A 19122-nucleotide genomic window follows, 5' to 3' on the forward strand; every position below is an offset into this window, starting at 1 on the left:
GCAGCCAGAAGGCACAGAGGCTGCAGAAAAGATCCGAGACCATCCCAAAGACTCAGCGGACATGCACGTCAGAGTCCAATTATAGGCCGGGTTTTTCCTGAGCAAAGAGGAAGTTTTAAATCACAGTGCCCGCAAAGTGAGTGATAGCCAGGAGGAGGTGAATGACTCAAGCGATAGGCATCAGGGAACTTTGCTGTGAGGGGCAGAGGGCTTTCTTTACATGCTCCCACTCCGAAATAAAACAATGCAGATCATGGATCCTTTTATTCCAATCTAATCTCATACCCTGGAGAGCAGCATTGTTTCTGTTTGGCTGTCATAAATCTGATTGTCCAGAGAAACACTCTCATTGTTTATGGAGAACCAGAATGAAAATTGTTACTAAATCTGAGGGAAGCTGATGGGAAAGCTGCTTCCACGCTCCACGGTATACTCCGCTTGCTCTCCTGCCCTGGACTGCACCCAGGAACTGTGTTGTTGCAGAGATTATTGCTGGCCTAAATTTCCTCTCTGCAGTTTCCCACATGCCTCAATGGTAGCAGGGTTGCACAAGTTTATCACTGAGGCAAAGCAATAAGCATCAGGCCCTTTGAGATACTTCTGCAACTTGCATTTCCAGAACAGAACTACAGCAGAATCCTGATGGGAGGTGTGAAAAAGCCACTTAATGTTCTTTTTAGAATTTATTTATTTTAATTTTTTTCTCTGGGGCTGGAAGCTGAAATGACAGAAGTCCTAGGAGATATCTCAAAAGGCAGCTTTTCCTCAGGAGATTTCTTGTTGCAGTCCTTGCATAAATGCCTCAGCCCCAGCGCTGAGGCCCAGGCTTTGCTGTTGTGCCCAGGGGCACGTATCTCCTGCATACTGCACAGCTCTGCCAAGCCCTCTCTCCTTAATCTGGACATTTCACAAGCTTTAGATGCTCACATCCCCCTTGCAAGGAGCAGAATATGATGTCTGTTCTTTTACAGGTAGAAATCTGAGGCAGAGGAACTTAGCTCCCCCAGCACTGGCTTTTAACAAGCACAGCACGTAGTCTAAACTAACGTTCAGCCTCTTCTATAGTCAGTAGAGGCAGGCAAGCACCACAGATACCAAACCATTTCTGTCTATCTGACAGCCATCTAAGGCCAGGAGGACAAACTCCTGCCTGGAGTTAGTGTTCCCCTCTCCCTGCTGCTGGCACAAGGCGCCCAAACTGTCCTCCGAAATTTTAAGCAGCTGATATTAGGGAAGATGATCCTTAACAGATAGGTGTTCAGGACATCAGCCTTCTCTACGTGTCGTGATTTACTCCCACAGTTGTGACCTCTGCAGGAGCTCAGCATACCGAGCAGCCTGAATCTCTTTCCTGAATCACCTTCTGAATTTATGACATCCAGCCAAGGGGATCTGGAACACAGGTGACTCCAAACAGGGCACTAAGTGAGTTTCCTTAGGTCACGTAAGGAAGCTGGGAGAACAGCTCTTCAAGTCCCGTACCCTAGGGACTGAATTAGCTGCTATCTCTTGCTCTTGCATCCTTTCTTGATATAACTTATCAGATTTTGTTTGGGCTTTTTTATCTTGGCCTATCACTAATAATATTACACTAAGCTTTCCAGGAATCAGCCTCATGTATAGGAACTAATGGGAAGATAAGAGTATTTGCTTAGCTCTTAACCCATCACTTATTGAGATGAAGATGTGCTGCTCTGATACATACCCTCCTCTTCTCCACAGCTATCACCACACTCTGTTGCCTCTTCATCAGTTGGGTATGGGGTGGTGGTCTGTTCGCTCTTCAAAGTGGGCACCAGTGTCTCTGCAGTGGGCTTTACATCTGAAAAAAATGGAGCAGAGATGCTATTTGCCACAGACAGTACAAAAAGCCCAGGTAGGAGGAAACAAAGCAAAAAATCTTTTTCTCGTGTTCTTATAATGTCAGGAAGACATAGAACAAGAATACCATGAGATTTCCACGTGTTACAAATGTCAGCATGGTTTGAACTTCAAGTGAACTGGCTGTTTCCATATGGGAGTTCTTTTGATTTAGAGTTCCTGTTGGACAAGGCTCTCCTCTAGACATACATGCTACTTTTTCTCTTAATTTTTTAAACGACACTGGTGTTGGCAATCCACTTAGCTGTCATTACCGGATAAGAGAGATCACAGGCAGAATGTCTTTTTCTTTCATAAAGGCATATGACACGTTAAAAAAACCACACACAACATTCCCACCAATTGTGCCAATTTATAAAACAAGTCACTCAAACCCACAAATGACGTAACCACAAGCGGACCCAGAGGATCCCCTAGCGCGCTCTGGCTCGCTGCAGAAAGCATCTGGTTTCACACTCCAGGCTCCTGACTACGCTTTCAAAGGGTCTCTGTCCAATTTCCCTCTCTCCAACATGGCCCGTGTGAAACAACCTCCAAGCAGGTGTCAAGGGAAATTTAAGCAAGAAAGGGAAGGATATTAAGATCAACAGTAAACGACATTAGGTTCCAGCAGTCTCTCCTTTTACGGGCGCGTTAACTGGAGTACAGCAGGCTTGATTCTTTCCACTTTTAAAAAGAGGCTGCTTTGCTCAGTTATGCGTGATTGTGTTTCTTTGTCGGCACCCTTCAGGATATCATTTAATAACGCCAGAAGCAGGAGGAAATGGCTAAATACATTGAATATTTTCCATAGGCTCCTTTCTGCCCTTTTATTTTCCTGTTATTAAACATGTTGCACATAAACTCTCAGCATTCTTTTACTTTTTTTTCCCCACTGGCTGTCTTTTGTTCAGGATAAAATACCAAATAACCTCAAAGTCTTTTAATTTGTCAGTTCAAATTTGTTACAACCCCATAAAACTCCAAATGCAACAAAGAAGCAAATTGCAAGCAGCCAGGCACAGAAAAATGTCATAAAAAAGGAAACAAAAAACAAAAAAAAAAAGCAGCAGGTGAAGGCAACATATCAAAAGCTGCAAGTTATTTAGAGCTGGTACATTTTTTTAGGTTGTTGTTCTTGTATATTGAGATTTATAGCTGAAATATGACAATGTGGAAGGACCTTGAAAGCCAAGTCCCATACGGGACACAGATGCTGAGAGGATGTAAATCAACAGTGCTGCATTGCCCTGGACAAGCCACAGATACGTATCTTGAAAAATCAGTTACCATGGCAGAGCTGAAACACGATGGTTACAAGAGATAATGAAAATAGCAGGCAGGACAACGTGATGTGTGAAATGGAAAGTGAAAAAGAGATCTTGCTTGCTTGCTTTCTCTCTCCCTGACCCAGCAAGTGTCTGTGCAACTGGTGGTAACTGCTGATCAAAATGCAAAGTCACTGTGCAATTGAAACCAGATGTTGGGAACTTCAAAGGAGAGAAAACCAGCTGCAAGTAAACATTCATCAATCTCCACTCTTCAGAGGAAAAATTTTGGCAGGTCTTTGAAAGAAGCCAATTGCTGACTCTCTGCTTCCCAATTTTTGAGGTACTAGCCAACTAGTTTGTGAGCTCAGTTGCTGTTCAGTTACCTGTTTGACTTGGTAATTAAGATGCTTGTTGCCGATAAGAAAGAGAAACAGCTGTGCAGGGTACATATGGGCTTAGGCCCTCACTTGAAAATATTTTCAATCAGCTTGTTTTAATCCATCTCTTAATCTTGTTCCCAAGCAAGTGTGGTTGCCTGGGTTTTCACAGCCAGTTCTGTAACTTGCCTGGGTCCTCCCAGTGAAGGAGGGCTGTACCTTGGCATTGTCGAGGACTGCTGCTTGTAGCCAGCCTGGGTTTAGCATGGAGATAATGCTATGGGCTATCTCTGCTCCCCAGGTTGCATCAGGGATACAAACGCTTTTTATAACATGGTGAATCCACAAGATTACAAGCCCTGCTCTGATTAGAAAGCTGAATGCCTTTAGATCAATAAAGCTACGAATATTTATGACTTGGCAGTTGAGTTTTAAACATTGCAATGTGGAAATGATTAGACAGCCACACTGAGAAATGACCATAAACCACCCTGCCTGGATAAAACATGGGCTGTTACTGCTGATACTGAAACTGAGCGTGGACATAGCCATAGAAGAAAATTTGGAAAAAATAGCACAAGAAGTTGGGGATGCCAAGTCCCTCTTATTCTGATTTGGAGGAGCGCAATGGTGGGGCTGACGTGTACATGGTCAGAGGTCTTGTGCAACTGCCTCCCTTTGCAGCAGTGATGCAGCACTGTGATGCACCAGCCAGCAGCGGTCTGCAGAGATGGGGCTGCTGGAGACTCCCGGGAGCTGCAGGCAGCAGCGATGCAGGAGCTGCCTGACCACTTCCACATCGAGCCTCAGCTCCCGCTGCTCGCATGAAAGCCACGGCGCCTGCTTCTCCTACAACATCCCAAAGATGCTCTAAGATTTAAATTCAGATCTAATCTTGATTTAAAGTCCAGATAATTTACAATGGATTCCCAGTCCAGGGGGAGATTTGCCATTGATTTCAAAGGTGAAAAATGATCATTATTAACTGTGTGTACGCGTGTTGTCTGATTTGCTGTTAAGTGTTTGTAATGCATCTCACAGCACATCACCCAAGGAAAGGGTAGTACAGACTCCAGAAAAGGGTGGAAAAAAACTCTGCATCCTTTAAGCTTCCTAGAATGGGAATTCTTATGACAAAATGCCTTCTACAGATGTGTTTATAAAATAGAAATCATACCTCTTTATCACTGACATCTGGACACCAGATTCAGATTTAAGCAGATTATTAAAAAATAAAATAAATTTTAAAAAGGGACAACTAACCACTGGCACTGAAAAGCTAGCATCAGACCCAATGAGCTGTTGGGTGCGTTTTTGGCTTTTGGGGATGAAACCATGGAGCTATCGATCACCACTGGGCCTCAGAGGGTCAGAGGCACAACCTTTGCTGATCCCAGTGAGTGTGTTAGATGGTTTTCACCTCTGTATTAAAAACAATGGTGGCTGCAAGGCATAACACTTGTGAAAAACAGGTGGGCAAAAGTGAACAAACTTCCCTGGTCTTAGGGATGCTGTAGAGATGTTGTAGAGTTAAATCCCCAATCTTTTTTCTGCAAAAGGAACATGGGGTTCAGTGAGAGAGGGACGTTTCTTTTTACAGCAAAGCCTTATCATGGCAACTCAGGTTACCTGTACTGGTTACTGCACCCCTCTTCTGCACCTCTGTTTCTCTCCCTATTTTTTATCTTACCCATGTGGATTAAAAAGCCCAAATGTTATCTAACACAGAGACTGGGAAAGCCTGCACATCCAGATAAAAAATCTGAAAGGAGGGAGAGGGGAGCTGGGGAAAATTCCTGTATGGGGCTTTGTGTGAAAGCTTAGATTAGGGTCCAAACATTGCTGCTACATCCTGCATCAAGGCCAGTACTTTTTAGGGTGGAAGTAAAAAGATGGGGTCAGGCCGCACTGCAGGGTCTGCCTTCGTGGCTGCAGTCTCCCTGCCACGGCACGGCCCTGAGGTGGGACTACAGGGAGAGATATAACCTTACACATGCACCTTGCTCGTTCAGTGCCTGCTGCAGCCCCGATGGAGCCAGTGGGCAGAGGTGCAGGGGCTCCTACCTGTCCAGTCGCAGCCCAGCACCTCCAGACGCATTCCTATTCCTGCTGGGGACCACCTCTCTGGGTGCACTCGGACGTATTGGGCAGGAACAGGATCAAACCTCCGGACTTCAGGGATATCGTAGTGGATATTGCCTTCAAAAAGCTAGAGAGAGAAAGAGAGGAAGGGGGGTGGGGAAGGCAAGTGATGCGTGTGTCCCACATGCTCTCCACCAGACTTGATAATTTGGGTCTGGCAGGATGCAGCCACAGTTTGAAATCGTTTAGCTGTCCGACTTGGGGCCATTGAGTCCATCTGAACAGAAATTGGGCTGTTCCTGCTCAGTTTCATAAGGACCAGATAGGCTGTTTTTAAGAAACTTGCACAATCTCTCTTGGCCTCTGCTTTATACCCAGGGGTCAGATTCTGATCCAAGCCACACAGGGGAAGCTTGGGAAATATCCACTGACTTCACATATAAATAAGATCAGATTTGTCCTTTGGCAAATGAAGAAGCTACTGCATGTTCTAATATAGTGTAAACGCTCATTCTTCCTCACAGTCCAAGTACTGCTGCTTTTCAGCTTACGTGCATGAACTCAAGTCTGTGGGGAATAAACAGAGGGCTAAAGATAGCATCAGGCCTTCTAAGACTCATTTGTAGGATCAGGAAAAATTAAAACTTACCCAAATTTTCAGAAGCAGATGAGTTTGCATAAAACCAGAACAGACAGGAGCAGAGAATTCATTTATTCCTCAAGCCCCCTGTCACTCCCATACTGCTAAGTGGAAAGATTATGGGGAACTCCAGTGATATGGGAAAAACATGGGGAATTTCAGGGTCACTCCAGTGTGGCAAAAGGGACTTAAGATTTAGCACATTTCCCAAAGAGAAGTTGTGATTCATCTTCCTCTTCCAGAGGTGTAAGCCACAACAGCAACATCTTTCCCCTTAAAATGCGTAATTAGTTCCTGTCAAACATAACCGAACACACCATCTTGTGCGCTCCGACCTGCAGGAGCTGGGAGGACCAGCAGGTGATGTCCACATCCCCAGACCTGGTCCACAATGAGAAATGAAGGGAAATTGCCTTCCTTCGGGCAAGGTGGAACTACAGCCTCCAGGGCAGCTTAGGAGCCACACCAGGGGACACAACCTAGGATTTCATGGTGACAACCCAAACTCCCAAGGTCTCTGTGGGGACTGACAGCTGATTTCCCAAGACCTCATCAGGCAGACTGAAGATAGCCAGAAACATATCTCATTTTGCAGCTGCTCCAGGTACTGCTTACCTTGGCTTGCATTGTTTTAGGGTCCTGGATGAAGTCCCAGTCCTTTCCATTCATGCTGTAGGCCACCTTAAACTTCTTCACGAAGGAGCGAGACTCCGTGGTGGTCACACTGTCCCCTCCACGAGCCCCCTGGATAATGACGCCTTTGATATTCTTTGGGATGCCGAGGTCCACCTGCAGCCATTCCTCCCCAGGCTGGGCTTGGGGGACGCGGGGAAACCAGCCTGAGCGGCTGCTCACCAAGCGGGCCATGCTGGGAGACCAGTCATAGCCTCTGATGGAAGAGGCTGAGATCTGTGAGTCAGGGATAAGGCCAGAAAGCATTCCCAGCAAGTTGGAGCAAGGTGAATCTGTAGGGAAAGAAAGGGCATGAACAGCCAGGGCAGCTGAACAAAGCACTCGTGGTTTTCCCCACAGGTTTAAGGTCTGAGCACTGAACCAGCACCAGCACTGGGTGCTTCCCACATGCCTCTGGGGTCTGGGTGCCTGTTCCCCCAAGCACATCCCTTGGGTTGGGTGCCTCCATGCTGCTCATAATGTCACCATCCCCACCCCAAGCAGCCCATGACAGCTGCAGGGGACAGCACCCCAGGACAGGCTGTAAGAGGGACAGAGAGGAGGGCTGAGGCCAAGGAGAGGAGAGGACCCTCACCAGTGATGCGGCAGCCATACAGCTCCAGCCTCAGGGCAATGCCGTTGTGCCAGCTCTGGGGACGGATGCGCACGAAGCGTGTGAGCACCGGGCTGTGGATCTTGTTGAGAACCACCTCTGTGGCGTCCTCATTGGCCTGAAATGTCTGCAAGGGAAAGAAGGCAAAAACAGTTATCTTCTCCCCAGGCAGAAAGAAATAACCAGATCAACAGCTAAAACTGTTAACAGGGAAGACTGAGGAGAGGCTTTCTGGGCAAGGCCAGCCTCCAGCCAGGGCAAGCACCCAGGGGCAGGCAGGGAGAGCTGAGCCGCTGGCAGGACAGCATTCCTCAACTCACCCATCAAGCAGGAGACACAGGAGCTTGCTGCCCCGCTGCCTCTCACAGCACCCTGAGGCACCTCAGACTGTAAGGCCACAGCTGCTTTGAGCTCACCCCCAAACCTAGAGCTGCTCCAACAAAAAAGCCCAGATGCACCTGAACAGTGCGTGAGACCTTGCCTCCCCTCTGCGGGTAAACGGGCTGACAACCTGACACATCCTCCTGCTGAGCTCCACCGGGAAACATCGTGCGCAAGCAGCAGTGTGAGCAGCGAGGATGCTGCCTCTGCCTGGGGTGACAAGATGCTGTCCCAGCCAGCCTCTCACCACTGCCTCTCCCGCGCACATGCAGCCTACTACACAGAGACAGCTTTTCGGGAGAGTTTATGATGCGACATGATATGAAAAGTCTGTTGCCTTACCAGATGGCCATAATCAATAACTACCAGATGGACGTTAGATCCACCCCTCCTGCCCATTATTTTAATAGGCTGGACAAAGGCTGGATACTTGTGGTTCTGTTTCAGGCTGCACAGCCATAGTGCAGAAGAGAAGAGGGGAAAGAAGAAGTAAGTACCCAACCCGAGGCAATTTTCAACCCTTTCCCTGCTTGCAGCATAAAGCACTAAAGCTCACAGACGGAGGCTGCAGGCATTGCTCGCTTTCCCTCCAAGCGCACAGTCTCTCAGGACAGGCTAGAGCATCCTCTAATCTCAGCTAGGAGCTGCATCCACACTGAGAAGCTGGCTGGGCTCTTCTGCAGGCTCCTACCCTGCATATGCCATGCTAAGCACAGGAGCTCCCACTAAGTTTATTTTGGAGCAGATCAGGAGGGTGTTATCTCTGGCACTGATCTTCTGTCAGAGACAAGAGTCAAACAATTCAACTGCAGATCCCCACGATCCACAACAGAAAATGGGGCGAGGTTGTATCCTGGTCTCTCACCCCGAATAGTGGTTAAGAAGCATTTTATAAGCCTTTCACTGGTTTAGGCCTGCAGACAGCACGTTACTGCTCTTCCCCCAGGATCCAGCACGCCAGGGCGCACAGAGAGTGTTTGCAGAAAGGGACAGCAGCTGTTCACAGCACTGCAACCAGCTCTAGGCTGTCCAGCCCAGGACGGTGGCACTCCTGCCAGTCACCCCCCAGAGGGCCTTGGTTACAAATTTGGCTGGTTACTGGGATTTGGGGTTGATGTGAACTTGAGCAGAAATGCTAATCTGGAGAATATATATCATGCTGCTACCATTTAGCAACACAGCATGGTTTATGTGTTTTTAATATCCTATTTTATCCTGTCTGACCCCACTTCCCATCCTTTTCCTTGCTCAGCAGACACCAAACACCCTTTTTTCCAGCAGGAGGTCTATGAGAAGAGTGGTTACTGTGAAACACTCCCCAGGCATGCGTGTGTATGTGTTGTAAACCTGTGGGAACACACACACAGGCTGAAAGGATACATTTCCACACCACAGCAAAGCCTCCAGGTTTATGTCAACACAGAAGCTGACACACAACACCTTACCTCTGAACCTAACACCGGAGGACAGGAAATGTTTATCTGAGCTGGTGCAACTATTATAGCATGAGGAGCACCACGTCAGGTCAGCCCAAAGATCCCTCTGTCCCAGGGGGTGGCTCCTGATGGTGGCCCAGCAGATGCCCAGGGGCAGCAAGCCCAGAGGAGTTTTCTCCTGGCAACCTCTTCCCTTCCCACAATCAGCAGTTTGAAGACTCCATGAGCCAAAGGTTGCATATGGACCAGCATGTTTTAACAGTCACTGACGAGGTTTGCTGCTCTTTTTGGTTTAACATATTTCCAGTTTTGTTCTTTTTTAGCTCTCTTCACACATACGAGTATCAGGGGCCAGAATCCAAATTTACACCAGCGTAATTTGTTGCTGACTTCTGCAAAGTCAAGCTTGACAGAAAGCAGAAGCAGGACTGAGCCCAAAAACTTTACCACTACCACATGCATTGCTGAAAGCATCTCTTACGTGACCTTAGTCCCAACCACCTGCTTCCAAGGAGCGCAACCTCAATTCTGCTTTAGATTTGGGGCCCAGTAATCTCCTCAGATTAGATGACATTCAAGAAGCTACATAACTCTGAATCCGGGGCCTTGACACCCCGGACTGCCAGTTTATAAGGGCAGAAACGGCACCTGGGTTCCAGCTCTCTTATCAGCCACATTGGCAGGATCTCTCCAGTGACCCTTGTTTCTGTAAAGCCCCACCTGATCATAGCACGTCACTGCTTCGCACCCCGTTTAGCTTCAGAGAAAGGGGACATGTTCAGAGGGCAGGTGCTTAGTGCTGTTAGAGAAGTGGGGTCCCCCCACATGCCGGGCCTTTCCGCCTCCTTCACAAGTGGAAACGCACTGTGAGCCCTCAAGTCCCGACACTGCTGACCAGGGTCTGACCCTGAGCATGTGGTTCCTCTGCATTGAAAACACCGACCCCAGAGCCCGAGTGCACCGTGGAGAGAGTCCCATTGACTTGAACAGGCTCTACATCGTGCCTCAAATTAGCACTCACGGCATGGGAAGAACTAGCAGGAAAATGTGTGAAATTGGGAGCGCCAAGAAAGCAAAGATTTCTTTCCCCTTACCAAAATAGAACATTGCTATTCCTCCCATCCTATCTGCTTTTCATCCCACTCAGCACATATTTTGAGCCAAGTCTTCAAATGGTGTAAATCAACATATCGCCATCGAAGTATAAGAAGTCACGGTAATTTACACCAGCAGGGAAAAAAAAAAAAACCCTGGCTGTGATCTATGGAGATAGATAGATAGATATACACTCAGCAGAGAGCATGTATGCGCATGCACACGCACACGCACTGAAGGGTGACAGAGCCAGAAGACAAATGGGAAAACCATTAACAAATTAAAAGCACCTTCCAAGAAGCAGTCAAGGGAGCTCATTTTCACTGCTGCCTCAAAGAGCTGCCTGTACCCTCCCCATATACCTTACGTTTACCTCTGTTTTAGTCCAGTCGGCAGGTCTACATGTAAAATTAAATTGATAATCAATGAGAGCTGACCTGCTTAATTAATTTGCTGGAGAAAGCGAGTGCTGGGAGATGATGTCTAGGCTAGGGGAGGACTGGGCAAGTTTTCCGTGTGCACGCACTTGCAAGCTCCACATCAACACTTACAAGTTGTATTTCTGACACGTTGGAACTGCCACGGGATGATGGGGGGATTTCTGAAGCTGCATTAGTTCCAGTGGGTACAGGACTTGTGCCAATGGCAGTTTGGAGTGAAGGGCAAGCGAGACAAAAAGTGCCATGAAGTCAAAGAGGCAGCAAGTCAGGAAGGGGGCAGAAGGTAGCCTCTCTCCCGCTTTATTTATTGTGCTGCTTGGCCCCTATGCAATTTCTTGGGGAGCTAAAGAAAGAGGCTGGGGGAGGCAGAGGAGAGGGCCAAGGATGGCAGCAGCCCTGCCTTCATCTGTATGTATGTGTCTCTCTGGACCCATTAGATTTACTGCAGGATTATGTTATTCCCGTGGAGACAGAGCCCTGGAACAGAGCATGCTAACAGGATTAGGGCTTCAGGATTTAGACAGAGAAGCATGAAGGAGAAAAGTAGGGGAGATTATTTTCCTTGTCAGATAGGGAAGGCATAAAATGGGGCATGTTTGATGGTGGGAGGATTCTGGCTCAAGTGGAGGGTGCATAGTTCTGGATTTATTAAATCCAGGAACAAGGAGGTAAAAGAAAAATTATACTTGGCAACACTCAACGAAGCACAGCCGCCTGAGCAAACCACAGCGTGCTAGGCTGGGCTTGCCAGCACTGTGTCTTTGAGAGGCTCCACTCAGATCTGGGAGACACCAGGGACATGAGGAGTGGCACTCTGTTAGCCTGCAAAGGAGATATCAGGCTCAGAAGTACAAAGCTGCAGCCTTGCTAGGAAAGCCAGGGCTGTAATTCTCCCCTGGTACTGCACCAAGGGTGAACGCGCAGGATGCCTTTCCCAAAGCCTGACATCTTTGTCCTGCCTGCAAAAGCAGCTGAAGCAGGCTGGGACCTGGGGATGCTTCTGGACAAACCCTCTGCACCACGATGTCTCTGTGCAGAAGCACTCGTGGCCCTCTGGCTGATCACACAAGCTTTTCCTGAGTTTTCCAGATAAAGAAGCCACAGGACTGAACACTTTTCTCTCCTGCTCACCGCCCCCCAGTGAAAGAACACAGGAGACCTCAGCAGGAACAGAAAGGACAGAGGAATGCTCCTAAGATAAAGCACAAGGGTCTCCAAAAAGTCATCCTCAATATTCCCTGCCAGCACCAAAAACTTCTGACATACCCAGCTCCATGCACAGCTGAGATATTCAGCTCTTTGCAGCAATTCAACCTGCCTTCTTGCATCCACCTAAAATACCACCCAGGAAGGTTAGCTGATAACAAGCACAAAGCCATCAGAACAAGTATGAAATGGCAAATGCACGTCACCTGGATCTTGCCACCATTTCTCATCCACTGACTGCTATAGGTTCTCAAAGCAAACGTTTCAGTTAAGTCCTCCCATTTTACAGACAGAGTAATGGAAGCAGGGAGAGCACCCATCACAGTCCCAACCCACCCTGAAACCCATCCTGTTCCCCTATCCCTTGCCACACCGGATGATCCCTGTGAGCTGATCTCCAGAGTTACTAAGATAGAGTGGCTCAGACCACACAGAGCCAGAACCTGAGACCCTGCAAAGGAGGAAGTGGATCAGAATGGATGAGCACTTTGTTTTCTGATAAAATCCTCATAGTTGAATCTGTCCAAAGAAAATGGCCAAAACCAAAAGGTCAGATCCTGCCAGGTGTTCTTTTCCTTCCTTGAGTTCAAGAACGAGTTGTTTTCTAAAGACATTTGCAAACCGCTAGATAAGACCTCAGCGGCACGCACACCAGGGGTTGGTGCCTGGATGATAACCTCTGGGGCCATCGACCCCGGATGACAGAGGGGGATGCAACAGAGAGCACAAGAGCCAGACCAGCCTTTCGGGGGCAGGGGTGGTTCGGCTCTGTTTCGTGGGGGTGTGCTAGTGGGTAGTAAGGGGCAAGTGTGGGGCAACACATGGTGGTGGCCACTCTTCTCCCCGTCTCCTTTCTCAGGGGTCACACACGAAGACAGCTCTGCACCTTTGGCTGGGCTGCTGGGTTAGCCTCTCCCCTTGATCCCATGTCCCAAGCAAGGACAGACCATCACCCCCTGGACAGCGGGACATCTGGGATGTGCTGGGCTGGGCTTTGTGCAGAGGGGGCTGCCAGGCAGGGGAAAAGCCCAGTAGGGTTGGGGCAGGAAGAAGGTAAACATGGGGCTTTTCTCCTGCTGGCTGCAGATCTGCCGATGCCTCCCAACCCCAGAAACGCAGCAGCACTCAGCACGGAAACAGACCAGCCAGCTCTGTCTACTGTGAGCACGTATAAATCTTGTTTTCCTCTGCTTCATCCTGCCTTTCCCACTTCCCTTGCTGTGAGTGCCAGCAGCTGGGGACTCAAAAGGTGAGCCATCACGTTTCACAGGGAAACATCCTGGCCCCGCTCTCCTCTGAAACACTGCGGGGAGGGGAAGCCGGAGGCAAGAGACCATCATGCCCTCCACACCCCTCTTGCACTCTCTGGTTTTCTCTTGCTTTTTAGTTCCCTGATGAAGATGTAAATGTTAGCTGACCTGCCTATAACACGACAGAGCTTTGCTTTTGGCCCACACAGCCAGCAGAAATTCAGAGCAGTGTTTGATACATCCCATATGCCTATGTGTGCATGTGCATATATATATATATGTGTGTGTGTGTGTTTGTCTGTGTATATATATCTGTATGTGTATATATATATGTAGCTATCTGCATGTATATAGAGGAATAGAGAGAGAGTCCCCGTCTGTCCGCCCCCTCTCCTCCCTCCCCACTGCTTATGGCACCAAATCAAGCTGCGGCAGACTTGACAAATCTATTTGGCATGGTTCACTCCACCGTTGCAGCCTGAACTGTGTGGAGCACTGCACTGATGCAAGGAGGAATCTGCACCCTGAATACAGACACCTGGGAGCTTGCCTTAATGCAGGAACAGCAGGGATTAACGTGGGTGGGGAATGCAGGGGCAGAGGCCTCAGGACTAGGCCCACGAGCAAGAGCTTTGCCCCGGCCCTGCTGTGGCTCGGTGGGCTGGCAGCCGGTCGTTCGGCAGGGAGGGAAAGCAGTCACCTGGATGCAAGGGGCAGGAGAGTCACCAAAACCCAATTACTTATCCCCCAGCCTCGGGAGGTATCTGCTAAATGGAAGCCAGAACATGGGAATGAAGCAAGACTGGAATAAAGGAGTGAAAAAGGAGACATTTGATTTTTTCCTCTTTTTTATGAAGAGAGAAAACAGCGCCGAAAAAAGCCGATAGGACCCAAGGACCAAATCCTGAAATGGTGGCAATTCATATGGCTATGACACTGCTTTGGGTTGACACCAGCCAGGCTTTAGGGTCTTGCTGGAGTGATGTAAACTGGCCCAGCAGTACTGAAACCAGCCGTACTGTCCTGCTCCATATTGGCTAAGGATCCACTGCCCAGCGCCTGGGACTGCAAAGATGGACCATCTACTCTCCCCTGCAACTAAAACTCCCCTCCACGCCAGACTCCTGCCTCAGTTAGACTCCAAAAGGTAAATTTATTGCCAGTGGTTATGTGAAGCACTGAACTAACTGTGTATTGAGCCCGTGTCTCTGCCCAGCATGCTGCCAACCTCCCATCTGCCTTGGCTTGCAGAAACAGTCCCAGCGAGACCCCAAACTTGCCCATTCTCCATGGGGTGAAGAGAGATGACCCTGGTTCACAAAACGGTCTGCCATGGCCAGTGGGTCCTGGGAGAGCACAGAGCTCCCACATCAGCACAGGGCCACCACGTTAGGTTTATACATGAGCTCTGCCATGAGCTGTGGCCCTGGAGCCAGCCTGCCTGAGGTCTCGGCGAGCCTGGCTGCTGACTCTCCTTATTGGGGAGCCGGGCTGCCCCATGCCTCCATTTCCCTACCTCTAAAATAGAACTAACACCACCTTACTGGCATGTGAGGAGCTTAAATACTCCAAATATTGGAGGTATGGGACCCTGCTAGGGGCCTCTGCACAGAGAGGACTCATTCTGCGAAGCAAAGTGAATTTGAACCGTGAGACACACTTGTGGGGAAGGGGAAATCACATGGCCCAGAAGGGAAGGAAATGTCTGGATGAATCCTGGACAAGGCAGGGTACTGCGTTTCATGCCAGCAGTGCCTGTGCCAGCAAACGGAGGAGACAGCTAATTTAACAGAAGAGCTGAGCAATCAGAAATTGCTGGGACGTGCGTGCAGCGGGAGGTGTGTGGGACCCCAGCCACCCTGTTCACACAGCCAGATTATGGCACATCAACAGGGAGGACCCGAGCTGCGGCAGCAGTGCTAGTGGGCACCACAGAAGGGTAGGGAAAGGCTCTCCCAAGGTGCCCTTAAGCTGGGGACAACCACACGACCAAAGCAAGTGACAGAGCAGGACCAGCCTGGCACCATGGCTGCCTTAACCCTCCTCCCCATACGCCAAAGGTCCCGTGCAGACTGCCTTGAGCTTGTCTTGCCTGGCCATGCAGCAGCACCTGCAAGGCTTGGAACAGCTGAACACCCTTGCTCCCGTCTCTGTGTGCTTCCTAGAAACACAGCAAGATCGTGAAGCAGCTCCCACAGCTCAGTGCACCCTTGCTGACCGTGCCTGCTAGTGCAGATCCCACAGCTCTGGCAGCCTGAATTGCTCCTCATTATTTATTGTTCATTTTGTTCTCTGGGATGGTGTGATCGCCTCTTAGGATTTGTGCCCTTTCATTTCCAGGCCTCAGTAACTCCTGAACTACAGTTTCATGTGGTTTTGTGATTGTTAACCCAGCATGCAGACAGGGCTATGGCCATAAAAGCTCAATGAATCTTGTATGGCAAAACACAGGCTGTGAAAGCATTTTCTCCTTCATTTGCAGTCAAAGAACATACTCTCGCCACCACGAAAAATACAACAGCAGCCAGGTTTTCCAAGGAATAGTGTTTCCTCATTGCTGTGCAGAGGAGAAAGGACTATTTCTGCTCAGAGCAGTATCAGTCTTTTAACCCTCATCAGCAAAAGGTTCCCTCACAGATTAAACCCTCTAGGCCTATAAAATCTCTGTTTTCCCTCCTGTTGGCTGCAAGACTCACCACGGTGCATGCAAAAGAGACAAGAAGGCCTTTACCTTGTGGTTCTTCCCATGTCGGTACATCATCCAGTCCTCACCATTGGTGCTGACCTCCAGCTTGTAGGTACGTACGTAGTAGCCATTCTGGGTTTCTCTTGAGATGGCACCCTGTGTGGCAATGGCTGTGAGCACAGTCAGGAAGTGGAGGTCCACCTTTTGAAGGGGAAAAAAGGATGAGAGAGAGCGGTGACCACCTGAGAGCCCAGGCTGGCTAGCTAGTTCCTCCCTCTGTCTCTGAAAAAATGAAAAGGTGTGAATTCAGTCTGTCTCACTCCATCTGCGGGAGCACATTTGAACAGGCACAAACCCCCCAGGCTGACTTCAGCAGGATGCTCGCAAACAGTGCCATGGGACAAAAGCAACTAAGGATCTTGATGTCTGTCCATATGGGACCATCACAAAGCCTTCTTTCTGCCTCAGACCAAGCAACAGGATCTGCACAGAAGCTCGTGTTCATTAAAGCATGACAGAGGCTGACTTTTTCCATGTAAAATAAAAGCATGATGTACAATTAGCAAGTGCTGCAGCTCTTGGTTTTCCCTTGTTTTGTTTTGGGTTTTGGTTTTTGTTTGTTTGTTTGTGTTTTGTTTGTTTTTTTTTTTTACAACGTGGGTTGAGAAAGGTCAGCAGAGCTGGCTTGGTAGCACTGTCATGAATGAAGAATGAAATGTCTGCTAGAGGCAATGACATTCACCACCTCCTGTTCCTAGTGCCCTTTAGCAAGCAGTGTCTCACGGCAAAATGACACAGCCAGAAGTCCTATGTGGACAGAGACTGTGGCTCTAACCAGCTCCCAGGGAAAGCCTTTGCTCTGTCATCCCCCTACCTGACATTACCCCACTCATGCTCTCTGCATCACTGATGAGATAAATATTATTCTAGTTGGTTTTCCACGTGCCCCCTGGAGACTTCGGTTCTCAGGCCAGTGGCGGAGTCAGTAAGTGGCAGAGTCTCTGTCAGTATGCTGGGAAGTCCATCAAGGTTTTGGGGAGGAAGGAGGGGGTGGGAGAGGGCCAGCAGGTCAAGTCAGCCCTCACGCTGACACGCTAATGGGAGAGCCAGCCAGCTGCATTTCACGGAGGCACTTGCAGCTCCCCTGCTGCTCGCTCTCCGTAAGCCACAGAGGCAATAAAAAATTCAACAAGCCTTATGTTCAAGGGTCAGTTTAACAGCGTGGCACTCCATTTGGTGGGGGAAGAGGTGAGTGGGCTGGAAAGCATGCATACCTGAAGGTACTCTTTGTTGCTGTCTACATTGGGAGTCCAGCCATTGTCATCACTGTTGAGTCGGCTCTGTTGAGGGGTCCATCGCCCATCTGAGTAGGTGGAGGAGGCACTGATCTGCATGTTGGAGATCCTGCCAGACTCCATCCCTAGCGGCACGTTACACTGGAAGTCTGGAGTGGACACACACACACACAGATCAGCTTACAGTCTCCGTACTTCACTCCCAAGTGGAAGGCAGTGCTGAACTATCCTCCACAGCTAACCCTAAGCAAAGGTGCTGGCCTAAAAGATGACCATCTTGCAGGCTGTGTGTGCTCACAGAAGGCACTGAAAAATTAAAGATGGGGCAGCTTTATGTTTGCATGTCCCTCTGAAAACTAATACAGTCCAGATCTTTCTCCCTCTATCTCCTTCACTTTTGCACAGTTTTGACACAATTCTGTCCTTTCCCTCTATCTCCACCAAGATGTCCCAAGTCCCCTTGCCACAAAGTTCCCCGTCTTCCTCAAGGCTGGAGGTGAAATCTAAGCACTGACAAGGCATGGAGTATGGGCAGGCACAACGGGAGGGTGCTTACTGCTGTGCTACCAGCTGGAATGTCAAGGCCTGGAACAGGCAGGTCTAAAGGTTTCATGTGCATGTAGAGTATGGATGCATGCGTGTACAGGGCTTTCTATATGTGCACGAGCTACATGTGAGATCAGGCCCATAGGAATTAACCAGCCGAGAATATGAAAGACTCTGATATGCTTTCATTTGGGTTTCCTCATTTCTAAGACTTTAAAAGTCACAATTAGTTCAATCTTATTGCACATCTCATATATTTTATGGCAGCTGTCCTGTAAAAACAATAGCAAAGAAAACATTAATAGAAAATACTGCATGGGCCCAAGCATGCCATTGCTGTAAACCAATGGGGCTTCACCAAATTGCCTGTTTTTAATGTGGCCAGATCAACCCTGGGTGGAAATGATGGGCCAAGTTAAGATCTCAGTGGTATTATTAATGTTTCAATTTACACCAGCATAAATCAAAACAGGCCTGGCCCTTTAACAGTTCTTGTGCTCGATTTCTCAAGCTTTGTGCGTCATTAACATTTTATTTCCCAATCTGTTTAAAGAACAGAATAGAAAGAAGATTAAAGAACAGATCAGCTGAGTGTGGAGATAGGTAATGGTGAAGAGCTTATGCTTGTCTGTAAGTTTCACAGCCTCAGCAGAACATTCCTAACTCAATCACAGAGCAAGAGCCTGTAACCCAGCTGCCCTCGTGCTGCACCAACCCCTGCTCTACCCTGTTCTCCGTCATGAGCGTTCAGTGTCGGGTCAGGGACCCCATCTCTTTCTCTGGGACTGAGGGGTGTCCTGAAAGCTTATTTTGTTGTATCACAGGTTCACTGTGAACAGAGGTCAAGAACTGTAGCTCTGATGTAAAAATACCATGGGAAAACAAACTGAATCTTTCTTCGCCCGCAAGTGTTATCACAAAGAATCAAAATGTTCTTAATTCTCAAAACACACAACTTACTTCCTCACTCTGTATCAATTTAATTCCCTTAATAAGGGATCTAAACCAAATTTTGGTTTGAAAATCCTAGAGCTTTAGGCATTTTTTAATTAGACAAATTAGACAACCAAGAAATCCTGATTTGTAGTTTGGGGCTGCTGCACACACTGGGCTGAAGTCTCCCCCTAAATCCTTTGGGCTGAGCACACACATGCTGGATTCTATCCCAAAAGGTATTGAGAAGACTTCAAGAGCAAGTGAAAAGTCAAAGGTCAGAAAATGTGATTCTTACTGAAATACCACTTCTATGAGAAACAGAGAACACACCTAGTG

General features: G+C 48.5%; 1 protein-coding gene across 7 annotated transcripts in view; it reads right to left on the reverse strand.

Moving 5' to 3' along the window:
- The window catches only part of NRP2 (neuropilin 2), a 90739-nt gene that overhangs the window by 36870 nt on the left and 34747 nt on the right, over positions 1-19122 (reverse strand). For all 7 annotated transcript variants that reach the window (XM_080400141.1, XM_080400139.1, XM_080400138.1 and 4 more), the window contains exons 6-11: positions 17284-17453; positions 16055-16210; positions 7498-7642; positions 6846-7195; positions 5573-5717; positions 1706-1822 (exon numbers count right to left, since the gene is read on the reverse strand). In XM_080400141.1, the coding sequence (XP_080256267.1) occupies positions 1706-1822; positions 5573-5717; positions 6846-7195; positions 7498-7642; positions 16055-16210; positions 17284-17453 (1083 nt within the window). The remainder of the gene's footprint in view (positions 1-1705; positions 1823-5572; positions 5718-6845; positions 7196-7497; positions 7643-16054; positions 16211-17283; positions 17454-19122) is intronic.

The sequence above is a fragment of the Falco punctatus genome, assembly GCF_963210335.1.
Source record: "Falco punctatus genome assembly, chromosome: 8".
NCBI classification, from domain to species: Eukaryota; Metazoa; Chordata; class Aves; order Falconiformes; family Falconidae; genus Falco; species Falco punctatus.